General features: G+C 34.7%; 1 protein-coding gene across 1 annotated transcript; it reads right to left on the bottom strand.

Moving 5' to 3' along the window:
- Positions 1-1,104: 1,104 nt before the first annotated feature.
- LOC18431427 (neutral/alkaline invertase 1, mitochondrial) lies at positions 1,105-14,386 on the bottom strand. The gene is made up of 6 exons (XM_006841552.4): positions 13,012-14,386; positions 11,230-11,395; positions 10,923-11,134; positions 7,106-7,599; positions 1,907-1,955; positions 1,105-1,799 (listed from the first exon to the last, which is right to left on the bottom strand). The coding sequence occupies exons 1-6, from the start codon at positions 13,849-13,851 to the stop codon at positions 1,473-1,475; spliced, it is 2,088 nt and encodes a 695-aa protein (XP_006841615.2). The 5' UTR covers positions 13,852-14,386; the 3' UTR covers positions 1,105-1,472.
- Positions 14,387-15,170: the final 784 nt, after the last annotated feature.

The following is a 15,170-nucleotide window of genomic DNA, read 5'->3' on the forward strand; positions in this document are numbered from 1 at the left end:
CCAATAAGCCATTTTGTTGGACAACTTGAGGATGAAATGTTGTTCCATCTCGAGTAAGGAAATATCATACATTTTCGGGAGTTCATACCCTTGAACAACACCATTTCAATGATGGCAAATGGCCAACTGAGGCATGCTTGCCATAACATTCGAACCACATTAATGGAGTAATATGTTGTGTGATGTCCCACAAGGGCAGGCTAACAGCTGCATATTTTCAATTGCTAAACAAAAATATGCCACTGCCCAAAAGCATGTAAAAGTCGTGAAACTGCAAAAATTGAACCCTCAAAAGCCATCGTTGCCAACTCTCCTATGCCTCTCTAAGTCTTGGTCTGAAGACTGGACCCCTCAAGAAATTAAAATTGGGAGGTCCCTTAAGAGCACCATGTCTACTACTTCGCTTCTGATGCCTATCTTTCAGAGAATAGCTGGGCATGATTCCCCTTAGATCGGTCTTCCCAATTAAACCCATTGGCTTAAGTCTCATCCACATTTTGTTAATGAAAAGCACCATGATGAGCCTGGTTTATAAAAGAGGCAAATAAGTCACCCCTTTCTTCAAACTGTGGAGGCAAAATAGTGGGGTTTTCCTGAAATTTCAATTTTCTAACACTTAAATGCTCACTATCTGAAAATTGGATAGTTTATATTCAATCTGGAGACATTATTCTTTTTCAAGCGCATAGAGGGTATGGTACAATTAGGAATATTTTTTTTTATTAAGGCTAGACTGGGGGTTGAAGAGGTTACATCCCTAAAATTTTGGGCCCTAAAATCAATTCTAAGTGGGGTTTTACCCCAGGAAGTAAATGAACATTCCACTGCCGTGGAAATAGAATATCTTTTGGCATTAATGATCTCCATGTTTAGGATTATATTCCTAAATGTTTAGGTCCACAATCCATCTCAAAAAGAAATTTTAAGAAGATTCATTTCTACATACGAGTCCTAGGACTCGTAGAAAACCGTGTTTCCATAAATAGAGTAGCTGTTATTCCAGGGTTACAAAGACTTGGATTGCCCTTGTCCATAAACCATAGGGACCCTCTTTAAGTGCAGAATATATGGGGAAAACAACTGCTAACATGCCATTGACAACAATTAAAATACAAGAAGGCAACTGAATATACATATTGTTATGAATCAGTTCTACAGTGGCATACATCATTTCTAAAGATGTCTTTCCATTTGCAATTTCTATCCTTCGCATTATGTCAGGATATAGTCAATGAACTCCTAACTTACAAATGAAATCAGTGTTGAGGAAATGACCAAAAGAATCTTGTCAGTCGCCAGGTGCATGCAGACCACCCCCACATACAAATCCCCCATCAACTTATTAATATAATGGGTCTCTCGCTTGCACCAAAGAAACCCTTCACATGCATTATTTAAACATGCAACTACAACTTTCAATGTTTCTATTTTTTCACTGTGAAATGTCAACATACGTAAGTAAGCTTGGTTCACTATACAAGAACCTGTGATCTGGCAGCATTTCTTGAGCACTTTGTCCTTGGGCTTGCACTCAAGGGGCATGAGCAACCTTCTAAAAGCTCGAGGTCCTCCTCACATGTCAACATGCATGCCAATTCAGGATTATCAAGAAGCATCTTAGCAGTAAGGAATCCAGCTATGGTCCACGTCTGATACAATCGAGCCTGCTTCCCAATAAACCTAGCCGACCGAGTGTCATAGTACTCAGGCCACAGGTCTTTAGAAAGCCTCTTCTCAGCCACTGCAAGTGCTCTTTTAGCCATATCAGGTCTACCCATCTTGATACAAGCCGCAGTGAACTGTATATGAGGAAAGCAAACAAGTAAGCACAGAAACCATAGGATTGACAAAAACTTCCAGCTCCATAAATAAGGTTTAGAAATAGTGAGAAAAAACTCTCACACACCTGCCACAATAGAGTGGGCCACGATCCTGCATTATGGTATGACCAAGGGCTGCACCAGTAATACATAGCATTAGATGCAATGTAAAATCAATTATCAGCGGATTATCACTATCCTATCCTACTGATTTATCTTATTCTCAAACAATCCCTATGGCAAGACAATGCATTTAAAAGAAAGGGGCAATATTCAAATAGAAGTGTTTTATATATATATATATATATAGGGAATGTCTACAAAGAGACCATTTATCTTTTGTACATGGAGGCTACAATCATTCTTGTCCCTTAAATTTCAAAAAGGGTAGTTATAAAAGTGTCATTGAATAAACACAAAGTTCCAAAAAAAAAAAATTCTCATACTTCATGACTCACTCCAAGCCATCCAATTTGACAACTAATGAGTAAGAAGGATTGTGACCTCCATGTACAAAAGATAATGATCTCTTTGTAGACAATCTCATATCTCTCTCTCTCTCTCTCTCTCTCTCTCTCTCTCTCTCTCTATATATATATATATATATATATATATATATATATATATATATATATATATATATATATATATATATATATATATATATATATATATATATATATATATATATATATACGGAAAGGTTTCTATACTTCCCTTACAGCATAGAAGATACATATTATCCACCATTAAGCCATCCAATTTGGATCAAGTGAGCCACTGACCATTTGATCTAGATCCGACACTTCATAGTATTTCATTTTTTTGTTTTTTCTCTACAAATTGTATGAATATGAAATTTAGTATGTGCCATCTTCTCAATGGGGGCGCACCTAAAGAAAATATTGAAAAGAAATTTTTGAAAAAATATAATGACCAAAATACCCCTTGAAACTTTCATGGGTATTTTGGTTTTCATTTTATTGGGAATATTTTTTTAATTTTTTAGAGTGTGAGTTTAAGAGAGGAGTGGATGCCCAAAATTTAGAGTCAAAATATTTTGTATAAAAAATATTAAAAATAAAATAGTGTAGAGACGTGATATTGTGATTAGGGCCATGTCAGCCGTCTATTCAGAATGGACGGTTGGATAGGGGGAACTATATAAGTTTTATGCAGTAGGGGAAGCATAGAAAGCTTGTTCATATATATATATATATATATATATATATATATATATATATATATAATTATATGTAATTTCGGTATAAAAAATTCTTAGGATTAGCTGAAAACCTATTTTCATATCTAATTATAAATTTTAAAAATCTAAAAATGGTTAAAATCAAGTAGAGCTATAAACATATCAAAATCTTGAAAATGGACAGTCTAGATAATGTGTTGCAAGATGTACTATTTCTGGGACTCAAAATGTTTTTTTTTCCTTCATATTCATACATCTTGATGTTGAGATGATCAATTAGAGGACTTTCCAACATTGAAACAACATTCTCCGATGGATTTTTGAGGTGCATCTGTAATTCTACATTTTCAGGTTGCAACTTTATATAAACTTTTCCCTATATATATATATATATATATATATATATATATATATATATATATATATATATATATATATCCATTTTTCCATATGCAACCCTCAAAATGCCTATCCAAACAGGAATTTTGACCCCAAACTTTGGGAATGTTTTTTTTATATATATGTTGTTAACTGTACCTTTGGGAATGTTATTAAAAACACCAGACGAAGAACTTCCCAAGAAAAAAATTGATTTTGAGAAAATCTAGCCCTAGATCTACTAGCGCAACAAAACAGATAGCTGGCATCGATCCAAATTCTCTACGCTTAGAAAACTACTTTTGCTCCCCCTTTTATTTCTTTTCATGGGCATGTTTTTTGGGTCAAGAGGACATGTGTACAAATAGGGATTAAACAAATACAGCTAGCATCATCTTTTAGAGGGGTGCGGCGGGGTGGGGTGGCGTACTTCAACAACATCGATCTATGTGTCTTTGTGTGTATGCGTGCGTGTGTCTATGAGTGCGCTTGCATTGGTGGGGGCATGCATGTGTGGATGCGTGCGTGCATTGGAAAACTTACTATACTTCCTTACCCACTTCCTTACCCAAATATATTTTTCCTACATCCCTCATCTCTCAGCCATCCGATCTGAATGGACGGCTGAGACTGCCCAATTCCAGTGCCACCTATACATTGCTCTAATTTTAATTTTTTTACACAAACCATTTTAACACCAAATTTGAGGCATCCACTCCTCTAATAGACTCGCACCTGCAAAAAACATAATAACAAATTCCCAACAAAATAAATGACCAAAATACCTCTGAAAGTTTCTGGTCATTTTATGTTTTGGAAATATTTTTTAAAAGTTTTTTAGATACACCCCATTGAGATGATAACACGTCCCAAATTCCATATTCATATGTTTTTGTTGAAAACAAATTGAAAATAAAATACTCTTAAGACATCAGATCTAGATCAAACAGTCAGTGTGGCATTGAAGATGAAGCCATCCTAGCCATCCATTCAGATCGGGCAGCTAGGAGATGGGGGATGTAAGGAAAATATATATGGGTGGGGTAAAAAAATGAAAAAAAACACCACCATTATTTTCTTAATATCAGGATGTTTATTCCTACTTTTTGCACACATCTTCTAGACCTAAGACCTAACAAACACCCCCTGAAAAAAAAATGAAAAGAAAAAACTAAAAATTGGATTTTTTTGAGGAGAGAGAAATTGGGGCAGTGTCAGTTCTCTGTTTAAATGCGTCCAATTATTTTTTTGGTTCATCTTTTTCTTTTTTGGAATGTTAACTTGGGACCTAGTGAGAATGGAACTCTAGGCATCACCTTGTGGAACCCACAACCTTGACTCCTCTGCCTAGTGCTGTTCTCAAAAAATTGAATTTGTTCATCTAGTATTTTCAGGACTATTGACAAATTTTGGGGTCAAACAAATTCAGAAATAGGAGTGGCATCAAGGCTAGCGAACTTAGGGGTAGGCTAACATAAAGTATCTTGCGTTATATATATATATATATATATATATATATATATATATATATAGGGTGCGGTTTCTATAAGGATGCAACTTTAAACAATCCAACCAAGGCGCACCATAAAATTTTATCATAGCATGTAATTTTGTTATATAAAATTCTTAGTATTATCTTAAAATATATTTTCATACCTAATTAGAAAATTTTAAATTCCAAAAATGGTTAAAATCAAGTAGATCTATAAATATATGAAAATCTAGAAAATGGACGGTCTAGATAATGTGTTGCAAGATGCACTATTTCCATGACTCAAAAACATTTTTTTTGTCATATTCATACATCTCAATGTCGAGATGATCGATTAGAAGGTTTTTTCAACATTAAAACAACATTTCCAATAGATTTTTGAAGTGCATATGTGATTCTACATTTTAAGGTTGAAATCTTATATAAATTTTTCCCATATATATATATATATATATATATATATATATATATATATATATATATATATATATAGGGAGTTGATTCAATACACCCACTAGTTGACCGCTACAGTAAATTCCAATGGCCCAGAATGAATCTAAACCGATCTGACAGTCACGACCTCTTTTCGTGTTTGAATTTTAATTTGTTTCTATAAATCCAAATCACTTGAAATTGTAGGTGTATGTTTTTCTCATCAAGGCGCACCTAATAAAAATATAAAAAAAATAATCCATAAAACATAAATTGACCAAAATATCCCTGAAACTTTACAGGGGTATTTTGGTCAATTTTTTCATGTAAAATAATTTTTTTATAGTTTTAGAAGCTACTTTTTATGTACACACACTCTAAATTTCAGATCATTCCGATTTGTAGAAAAAAAATGAAAATTCAAATACTATCGAACATCCAGGATCGTCTGATCGGCGTTTACTGTAGCAGTACGCCATTGGGCTGACAAGATTTTTTCCCCTATATATATATATATATATATATATATATATATATATGGTGCGGTTTGTATAGAGCCAAGGCTCTAAACAATCAAAGTAAAGAGCACCTTCAAATAGTGTCAAGAAATGTGATTTCAATACTCAAAATCTTTGTTATATCCTTAAAATATATTTTCATATTTAATTATAAAATTTAACGCTTCAAAAATAGTATAGATTGAGCAGATCTAAGAAAAGTTGAAAATCTTGAAAATTAACGTTCCAAAAATGTGTTACATAAGATGCCCTATTTTCAAAACCTGAAATCCATTTTTTTCTCATGCCATGCATCTTGATGTCTAGATGATCAATTTGAGGATATTTGGGCTCTAATTTGATTGTTTAGAGCCTCGGCTCTATAAAAACTTTTTCCATGATTGTTGACAAGTTTTAATAGAAGTTAACTACTTGAAGTTAAAATGTTGGCATGTGAAACAAGAGTAATGTCTATAGTGTCTAGAACAAGGCTAAAATCATGGACACCCCAAAGTATTTATTAAGCTACAGAGTACAGAGCCTCTGAAGTGATTGAAAGAAAAAAGCTTTGTGATATACCTCAGAAACCAGAAATCTCAACTTAAAACCTAAAGTCATAGGCGTTTACTATACTGTACTCCATCCTCCTAAGTTACCTAAGCTAAAGAACAGCCCAGAAGTATAAATACAAAGAAAGTACAACAAACACCACAGGTGCAAGGTAAACAACATGGCATAGTCTTAACCAATGTACACAGTGTGGAATAGTCTCATCCACCATGAATTTCCAGCGACATGGTAGATATTAGTTGGACCCAGGTGAATATCCTGGAGAAATATCCGATGTCTGTATCAGGAGGACAGTGGTTGTCTATGTGATGTATGATATATTTTCCCATAGACCAACTAGTACATATCTAAATCCAGCCCTTGTAACAACTAATTTTCCAATAAATTCTACATATTGTTGAGCATTTTTTTGGGGAAGGAATCTGTGACATGGAGCTTCAGAAAGAATTATTTAGGTCATAATACTGATGCCACAGAAAAGGTTTAGCTTAAATGGTATCCCAAGAACCAAAAACCTCTATATGGGCATACCAGTGAAGGAATGGTTCAAAGGCATGCTTACCAATCCCATGTCCTAGAGATGGCCTAAAGGCAAGCTCTTATATCTGTCAATTTTTTCATTCTTTTAATAACCAACCACATTCAGTTTTATAATAACCCACCTGACATTTTTAATCAAGCAATAAAAGTAGGTCAGTCAAGGGGAACTTACGTGTTCTTCGGGTCACTGCCAGTGATTATACGCCATTCCTCATATTCAAGAGCTGGAAAGCATATCTTCAAGGGCATCTTCCCCACAAGGTCATCCCATTTGCTCTCAATAAGGTTAAGAATAGATTCGGCCTGCTCTGGAGTAGTCAAGGAGGAGACTATTGCCCACAGGTTGCCAAGTGAAAAGAACCTGAAGTCCATGTGAGCAGGTTGCAAATTGCCAATCAGATAACCCCCTTTATCAGGAATCCACTCCACAAGCCAAGAGGGAATTTGCTCAGGATAAATATTGAACTTGTTAACAGCATCATGTGAATACTCTTCTGTCTTGTAGCGATATATCTCATTTATCTTCTTCATATCCACCCAATAGTACTCTCTAATGTGGAATGACAATGCGCTAAGCCTGTTATTTACAGCTCGCATCAGGTTTTTTGTCCCATCATTGATTGTGATCATTTCTCGTGCACATCGAAGGGCAGAGTAGAACAGAGCCTGTGAACAATAAACATCAGTTAAACAAGATGAGCACCAAAACTAACTTAGATTTTATTGTTTGAACTTTAGGATATAATTTTTATTAAAAAAAGGAGTAGAAAGTACCAAAAATATCTTGCAAAAGACGTTTCATGCCTATTCGAGAATTTGGAAAATGTTAATTTGATTATATCTTTCACTGTCACTCTTAAGTCTCAACATATCAGTAAGATAATAAGTAAATGATCATCTTCTATCAATCCTTATTTCATTGAGATTGGCAATTGAAACAGATTATTTCACAGAAAAACAAAAACCTCTTCTTACAGAATATCCTTTTATAGCCTTTCACTTCCAACTGCCAAACACTACGGCACCCAAATATGAGGAGGGCGGAGGTCCTAGGTGCCTGTCGCCTTTGCGAGACAAGGCGCCTAGTGCAGGGACCCCTAAAGGTGCCCACTAGGAGGCCAAGGCACTTCCGGTATACAACTAACCCCTCTTCATTGTTTTGGAGCTCCTCAATTATTAGGCACCTGCCTAGATGGCGCATCTGCCTTCCAAACACTAGAAGAAATTGCTCTTGCTTGTTTCCTTCATAAGGTGGCTTTCATGGATTGCACATGAAATTCGGGAAATTTATAAAATCATAGCTAAGACTTGAACTATCTAATATCCCGGCCATATCTTCTGATTTATTTCAAATAGCCTATCATTCTTTTGATCAAATTTCAAATAGCCCATTGAGTGACGCGTCATTATGGGTTAAAAATTATCAAATCACACCTGTGATGAAATATTAAACAGTTCAACTTTAGGGTAAGATTTGGTAAGTCATCCTTAAAATTTTGCTATTAAAAAAATCCAATTACATTTTAACAACAATTTACTCATAACCAATAACCCACAAGTCCAATGCTTCCCCTACAGGTAAAAAATCCTCGTGAAAGAAGTCCATCCACCATATCGAAACCCTAACAATGAGGAAAAGAAGGGGAAAAACAGATGAAACAACAGAAAGATCTATAATAGTTATTCTACTGGCCTTGAGCATATAAAAATGCACCCCATTCAATTTTCCCAAAGCATGCGAGGGAATTATTGAAGAAAATGTGATCGATGTGAGCAAGCATTAACATCATTGTATTCAAACACACTTATAAATATTGTTATCTTCATATGCATGTATCTTCATTCCACTTATTATAGCTTGAAATAAAACTCTATAGCTCCAAACAAAAGTCAACTTCCTGCTCCAAACTCCAAATCCTTTTCTAATTTCTAACTGCTGTAAATCCAATGCATGGAAAATTTACATCTGTACATGAAAGTTCACTCTTTTGTAATACAAGAAAATTTCTTTGTTCTGTGAACTTCATGAAATGGGAAAGTAAATACAAAGTTGTCCAACCCTTAATGGACAAAACCTCTTGAATGCCATGTCTAATAGACTAAATTTTAAAAAAATAATGCTATACGTGAAAAAGCATTTTTTTTGTATTAATACATTTCTATCAGAAAGAGAAATGCAAAGCTTTTGTTTAGTATCAAACCAAATAACTATTTCATGTCTTCACAAATGGGATGATTTTACTCATATGTCATGCAAGAGGCATACTAAATTTAGTATAAAATCAAAGAGCAAAAGTAAATCTCCCAACTATATGTATATTTAGTCTCCACCATCAGTTCTCAATGATAAGCGAGGGAGACTGCACAAATTGCTATATGTTGGTACCATCTCCCAAATGTCAAACCGTCAAAATGCACACATATGTTCACATGTTTTGCCACCTCAATTTTACATCCAAGTTTATCCTGTGTATTTAACTGTCTCTTGATCCTTGATTAACATTCACTTTCTTTATAGTTTACAACTGAAGCTTCTAACAGCACTGAGTAATACTAAGCACAGAGCATCACACACAGCTATAATATCCCCCCAATTGCTTCTACAGGAACCTCAGTTGCTACAGCCTGATTATTCGCACCAAAACACTGATGCTAGAAAGAAAAGGTGAAAGAAAAGGTGATGAAGTTACGACAACAACACTCAACACTACACCTGAACACAAATATCGGGAGCCTTGAAACATAACTGAAAAATCTCATAAATACAGCAACACATTGAATGGTTAGGAATCGACAATTCAGGACAGCTCTTACAGAAACATTACGGTTTCAAAATTGCTCCAAACTCATCAAAAATAGCTCTAGATAAGAAAAATGTCCAAGCCGAACATAGGAGTTAAAGTTTATATTGATGAGAGTGGTTGTTACGAATTTGTGTCTTTATGTTAAAGAATATAATGAAAAAATAATTTGGGGAACTTACAATGCCTCTTTGATCTTATCTTCTAGGAAGATCCTTAGCCTACTGCTCATAGACTTCAACAACTATAAATAATCCCAAAGAAAATAAAACTTTATAATAAGTTAAGAACTAGACATTAGGCCTTCTCTCCTTTGGGACAATGTCACACATTTTGTACCAAAAAAAGAATTTGGGAAACTTATTTTTGCTCTTTGATTTCATCTTCTAAGAAGTGCCTTAGCCTACAGGCCACAGCTTTCAACAACTATAAATAATCCCTAAGAAAATAAAAACATTAAAGTGAAGTACTAGACATTACACCTTCTCTCCTTTCGGGACAATGACCTACATATTTTGTTATTGACTGTGCAAATGTCTCTATCTTCCAAATACTTGGGGCAAATTAATGTATAATGTACAGCTCTTAAATGACAGTTTAGTGAGTAGTTAATTCTGAAAAAAAGAGTTCAAACTAGATAAATCGTAACAGGTCAATTTAACCAACTAATACACAGAATATTATGGATGAACAACAATTACTACCATGAATAAAAGCCTTCAACTGCTATCTCTAGCATTTAAAACCCCATAATACAGAGACTGAAGTTCCCATGAATCTAAAATGCATAATATTCAATTGCACACCCAATGAATTGGAAAGTTTCCCTATGATGACCAGTCTCCATGCACAGAGCATGCTCTAAGGCATGCCTCTCCAACTCAATCAACATATTGGAATGTTAGTGAACAAATCAGAGACTAGGATGCATCCATCCTAAAATGTAGAATATTTCTAGTATTCAAAATCATCCTCTTTTTATTTTACTCAAATTCGTAAAATGCACAACCAACTGATGACCACAGAGCAACTTATAATACTCAAATTCGTAAAATGCAAAAAGAACTAAAAAGAAAACCTATGGTGTTACATAAGGTCCAGATTAAAAAATGGCAAATACACAGATTTAAATGGCCAAATGAGCAATCATATTATGACCTATATAATGCAATGTAGGCCCCAACTTACTTGAATCTCAAGAGGATGTCCATGGATACCCATCCTCCGATCTATCATGCATGAACCATCTGTCACTAGCAGAGTTGGGAACATGTCAAATCCATCTGCCAGGCATAAATTCAAGATCAACTTGATACCTGTTTGAACATCTACCCTTTCTTGCAGTGCATAGTCACCGGTTAACTTTCCATAAGCCCTCAACAAGATGATCCACCAAAGGCCTGCCCATGAGGAAAGATAAACCTTTAAGAGATATATATCTTTGACATTGACAAGACAAGATGCATAGAAGAAGAAAAATGTCGCTGCTACCAACCAGAATCAACAGGCGCAACACGACCAATGGCAGACTCGCCGAAATCTGGATCTAATATCTCTTCAAATGCTTCATGGCTCCCATCAAGAGGGACAGTTCTCACTTTGAAACTTGCCGGCATCAACCCCTGCCCTGGGCTATAACAGTCCACAGTTTTCTCCCAGCTCTAAACAAAAACACAATTGCATGAATATTCCGTCTTATGATCAAACATTAATTAGCTTAGGCTCTAATGGAAAATTGAAAACAAAGAAAAACATTCCAATACAAAGTCTGACAAGGCTAAGCAGCAAGGATGACCATGACAAGCCACATCCATAAAAGGCAAATTTAAAAGTACAGACAGGATTTGCAAAGACTCAAATAAGCGAAACCAGAAAATAGCCCCATAATACTCAACACCTAGTTGTCTGTATCATTTTGCAGATTCTGAGGTAGAGAAGAAACTACAGAATGGAAATATTCTGCTAGGATTGGAAGCTTTAAAGCAAGTATTGCTCAGTAAAATCTCTTTAGTTCTTCCAGCTTCAGTAGTTTTCTGGCTCTTGAGGAGTCATTTATGAGATTTCATGTAACTAGTCCAAGTTTTGAAGTTGAATCACTCCTAAGTTTCCACATTCCAAGACAATTGTTAGAAACTATCGATAATACCAATCCTCTGAATATACACTTCGATTAGAAAAAAAACCCACAGGGAATTGTATACGAGAACAACATTTTCCATTGCCATAAAAAGCTTTGGGTAAAATTCTTTCTAAGCTGCTCCAACTTGCAGAAATAGAAAAAGTAATATTTCAGGAGAAGTTTCACTGTGGTATAAACACAATGAACTCTAAAGAGCATTTTGATGTTGACTAGCATGAATTTGTGTAAGGACAGTTGCATTTTAAAAATAAAATGGAGAAAGGAGAAAAAAGAAACCTGAAAGTTTTTGCAAACTCACCACCTCCAATAGTATGACAGAAATTCAATTGAAAGTAGAGCACGGTAATATCTACACAGTACACAACTTCAGTAACATAGATTTGAGGAAAAAATCACAAGAAAAACAAAACAAAAATAATAAAATAAGATAAGGTCTTCAACTACTATATCGTCGTCATCATCATAGCCTTTTCCCTATTAATTGGGGTCGGCTACTATATCATGCATATGAACATATCATGCATAGAAACATTCGCTATCACAAATTCATATCAACATAGATGCAAGCTTCAGATTCAACTAAAAGAGAAAGAAAGTCCATCTCGACACCATGTTTTATTACTAAACGAAAAATGTAGAAGTTAGAATATGTGAATTCGTACCAATATAGTGCAAACACACATGAACAAAAATGCACGAGTACCCGCACACACTCACACACACACGCACAAACACACACACGCACACATGCACACACACGCACACACACACACAGCAAGAGAGAGAGTGATCTATGAATGACACAAACTCCATTAGTATAAAGCACTATTGAGTAGCTAATTGCAGTGATCTGTTTGATAAATCTATCGCAAAAGGGCACGAAATTGCAGAAAGTATGTTAAGAACACCATTTTCCACTACTACAACAAGGATATGGTCAGAACAATTCCAAAGCAGAATTGTAACTCCAGAAAGAACTAATAAGAAACAAAGAAAAATAATAAAGCCGTCGGAATATTTCTGTAAAACCACCAATATTCACCTCCTATGACTAGCAGCCATATGTTAAGTAGCATAGATCCATATCAAAATAATATAAAATTTAAAAACGCAATAATGGGGAGAGTAAAATTTCACCTGCAACTGCAATGTGTGGAGAAGAAAATTCCTAACAATCTCCCTATCCCCTTTGAGCAAATATGCCAAAGCTGAAGGCACAAAATCCCTAATAAAGACTTGATCATAATTCAGTGGTGAATTATCAGCTGGATTATTAGCTGCCACTGATCCAATAGGACTCCCACAATAATTCACAACCGCAGCATTCAACAACCTCCAAGCCTCCTTCTCAATCGCTGACTCCTCCCTCTCTATAGAAACCCTATTTTCTTCAACGCCTCCTGAAACTTCAGGTGCCCTAATCTCTTCGAATCTTACATGATCACCAGAAGCTCCTGTTTCTTCACTACTTTCGGAACTATTGAAAGACCTAATTTCTTCAGAATCCCTCAAATCATCAGACTCTTGAACACAACTATCTGATTTACCACTAACTCCAGGGTTTTGTTCCTCGATTTTCTCAATAACCAGGGGCTTAACACCAATTCCCTGAACATAGATGCTTTCGAAACCCTGATTGCCTGTATGCTGCTCAGCAGTGGTGGAGTTACATCGAATTTCTGATATGAAAAAGCGCCTTTTTGGAGAAAAATTGGAGTGATAGAAAGAAACCTTAGCTCCCTGAGAGAGACCTTCAGTTAAATGATATGGCCTTCGACTTGAAGGGAAGAACCAGTGATGGCCACCAAATATCCTCTTTTCAGGTGAATATGACATCGTTTTACTGTGAAATTTGCAGTTTCCAATCGATTTGGGAACAGCTTTTGATGAGAATCCCGTTAGAACAGAATTACACCTAATCAACATCCTACAACAGGGTTTCGCAGTCAATAAACCCATCGAACTGCTCGTATTCATATCACGAGAAGAAGAAACCCAAATCCAAATTAATAATCCCTATACACTCTCTATCTATAAATGTATATACAGTGCCCTGTTCTCCTCAAAAACCAGAGATACAGAGACTTCAGAAAACAAAAGCAAATGAAAATCTTGATAATTTAGAGAGACCAATGGTAGAAAATTGACGAGCTTATTTCAAATTTACAGTAAATGAACAATTCCGAAAGAAGAACGTAAAACAAATGAGGTTCTATATATATCTGCAGAGGAATCGGAGGAGAAAAGCAAAAGACAACCTGGAAAAACTGGAAAGGCTAGAGAGAGAAAATGATACTAATGGTGCGTTTGTTTCAAACTTACAGAACAAAGGGATCAGAGAAATGGGGTTTCTTTACAGTTACACAGAGAGATTCAATAAGAAAAATAGAAGAATCGCTGCAAAACCTAGTGAGGAAAAGGAATTGATACAATAGATTTGTGTAAACTTGTAGATAACGATAACATGAATATCAAGATCCGATTGCTTGCAAATTGAAACGTAGAGAGACGAAAAGAAAATAGAGTTTGGAAGAAATGGTGGAGACATGAAAACGTTTTTTAATAGAGGAAAAAGAGGAAAGCGCCTGGATATTACTCGTACACGATGCAGTTTTTGTTGCAAATGTACACGCATATATATATATATGCCCTACACATTTATCAAAATGACAGTATGTCCTCATCAATTAGAGGCAATTGTATACAATTAAGTTTACCCGATCTAAAATAATTGTGAAAAACATTAACACCATGATGATGACGATGATGTATATGGTCAAATATTTTTCTTGTAAAAATTCTTAATGACATCCAAAAATATAAGTTATATGTAAGCTAGCTAAAATTATGGATACTCCAAGAATTGAAGGCGGCAGACAATAGGATAGTGAGCTTTGGAAGTAAAAGAAATGATATAAAATGCTAGTAATGTAAAAAACAAAAATAAAAAAATAAAAATGAAATGCTAGTAATGTAAAAATAAAAAATAAAAAAAAAATGAAATGCTAGTAATGTAAAAAATAAAAATAAAATAATAAAAATGAAATGCTAGTAATGTAAAAAACAAAAATAAAAAAATAAAAATGAAATGCTAGTAATGTAAAAAAACAAAAATAAAAAAATAAAAATGAAATGCTAGTAATGTAAAAAATAAAAATAAAAAAATAAAAATGAAATGCTAGTAATGTAAAAAACAAAAATAAAAAAATAAAAATGAAATGCTAGTAATGTAAAAAACAAAAATTAAAAAAATAAAAATAAAATGTATGAGAAAGAAAGGTTTTCCATGAAACCCG

This window comes from Amborella trichopoda, chromosome 2, assembly GCF_054954075.1.
Source record: "Amborella trichopoda isolate Santa Cruz 75 chromosome 2, AtrichopodaSantaCruz75HAP2 v2.0, whole genome shotgun sequence".
In the NCBI taxonomy this organism is placed as follows: Eukaryota; Viridiplantae; Streptophyta; class Magnoliopsida; order Amborellales; family Amborellaceae; genus Amborella; species Amborella trichopoda.

Coding starts and splice junctions, on each gene's coding strand:
- LOC18431427 (XM_006841552.4), bottom strand. CDS start 13,851: ATGAATACGAGCAGTTCGATGGGTTTATTGACTGCGAAACCCTGTTGT. Junction 11,396..13,011: donor TCCACACATTGCAGTTGCAG/GTGAAATTTTAC, acceptor GTTTTTGTTTAG/AGCTGGGAGAAAACTGTGGA. Junction 1,956..7,105: donor GGCAGTGACCCGAAGAACAC/GTAAGTTCCCCT, acceptor TTACTGGTGCAG/CCCTTGGTCATACCATAATG.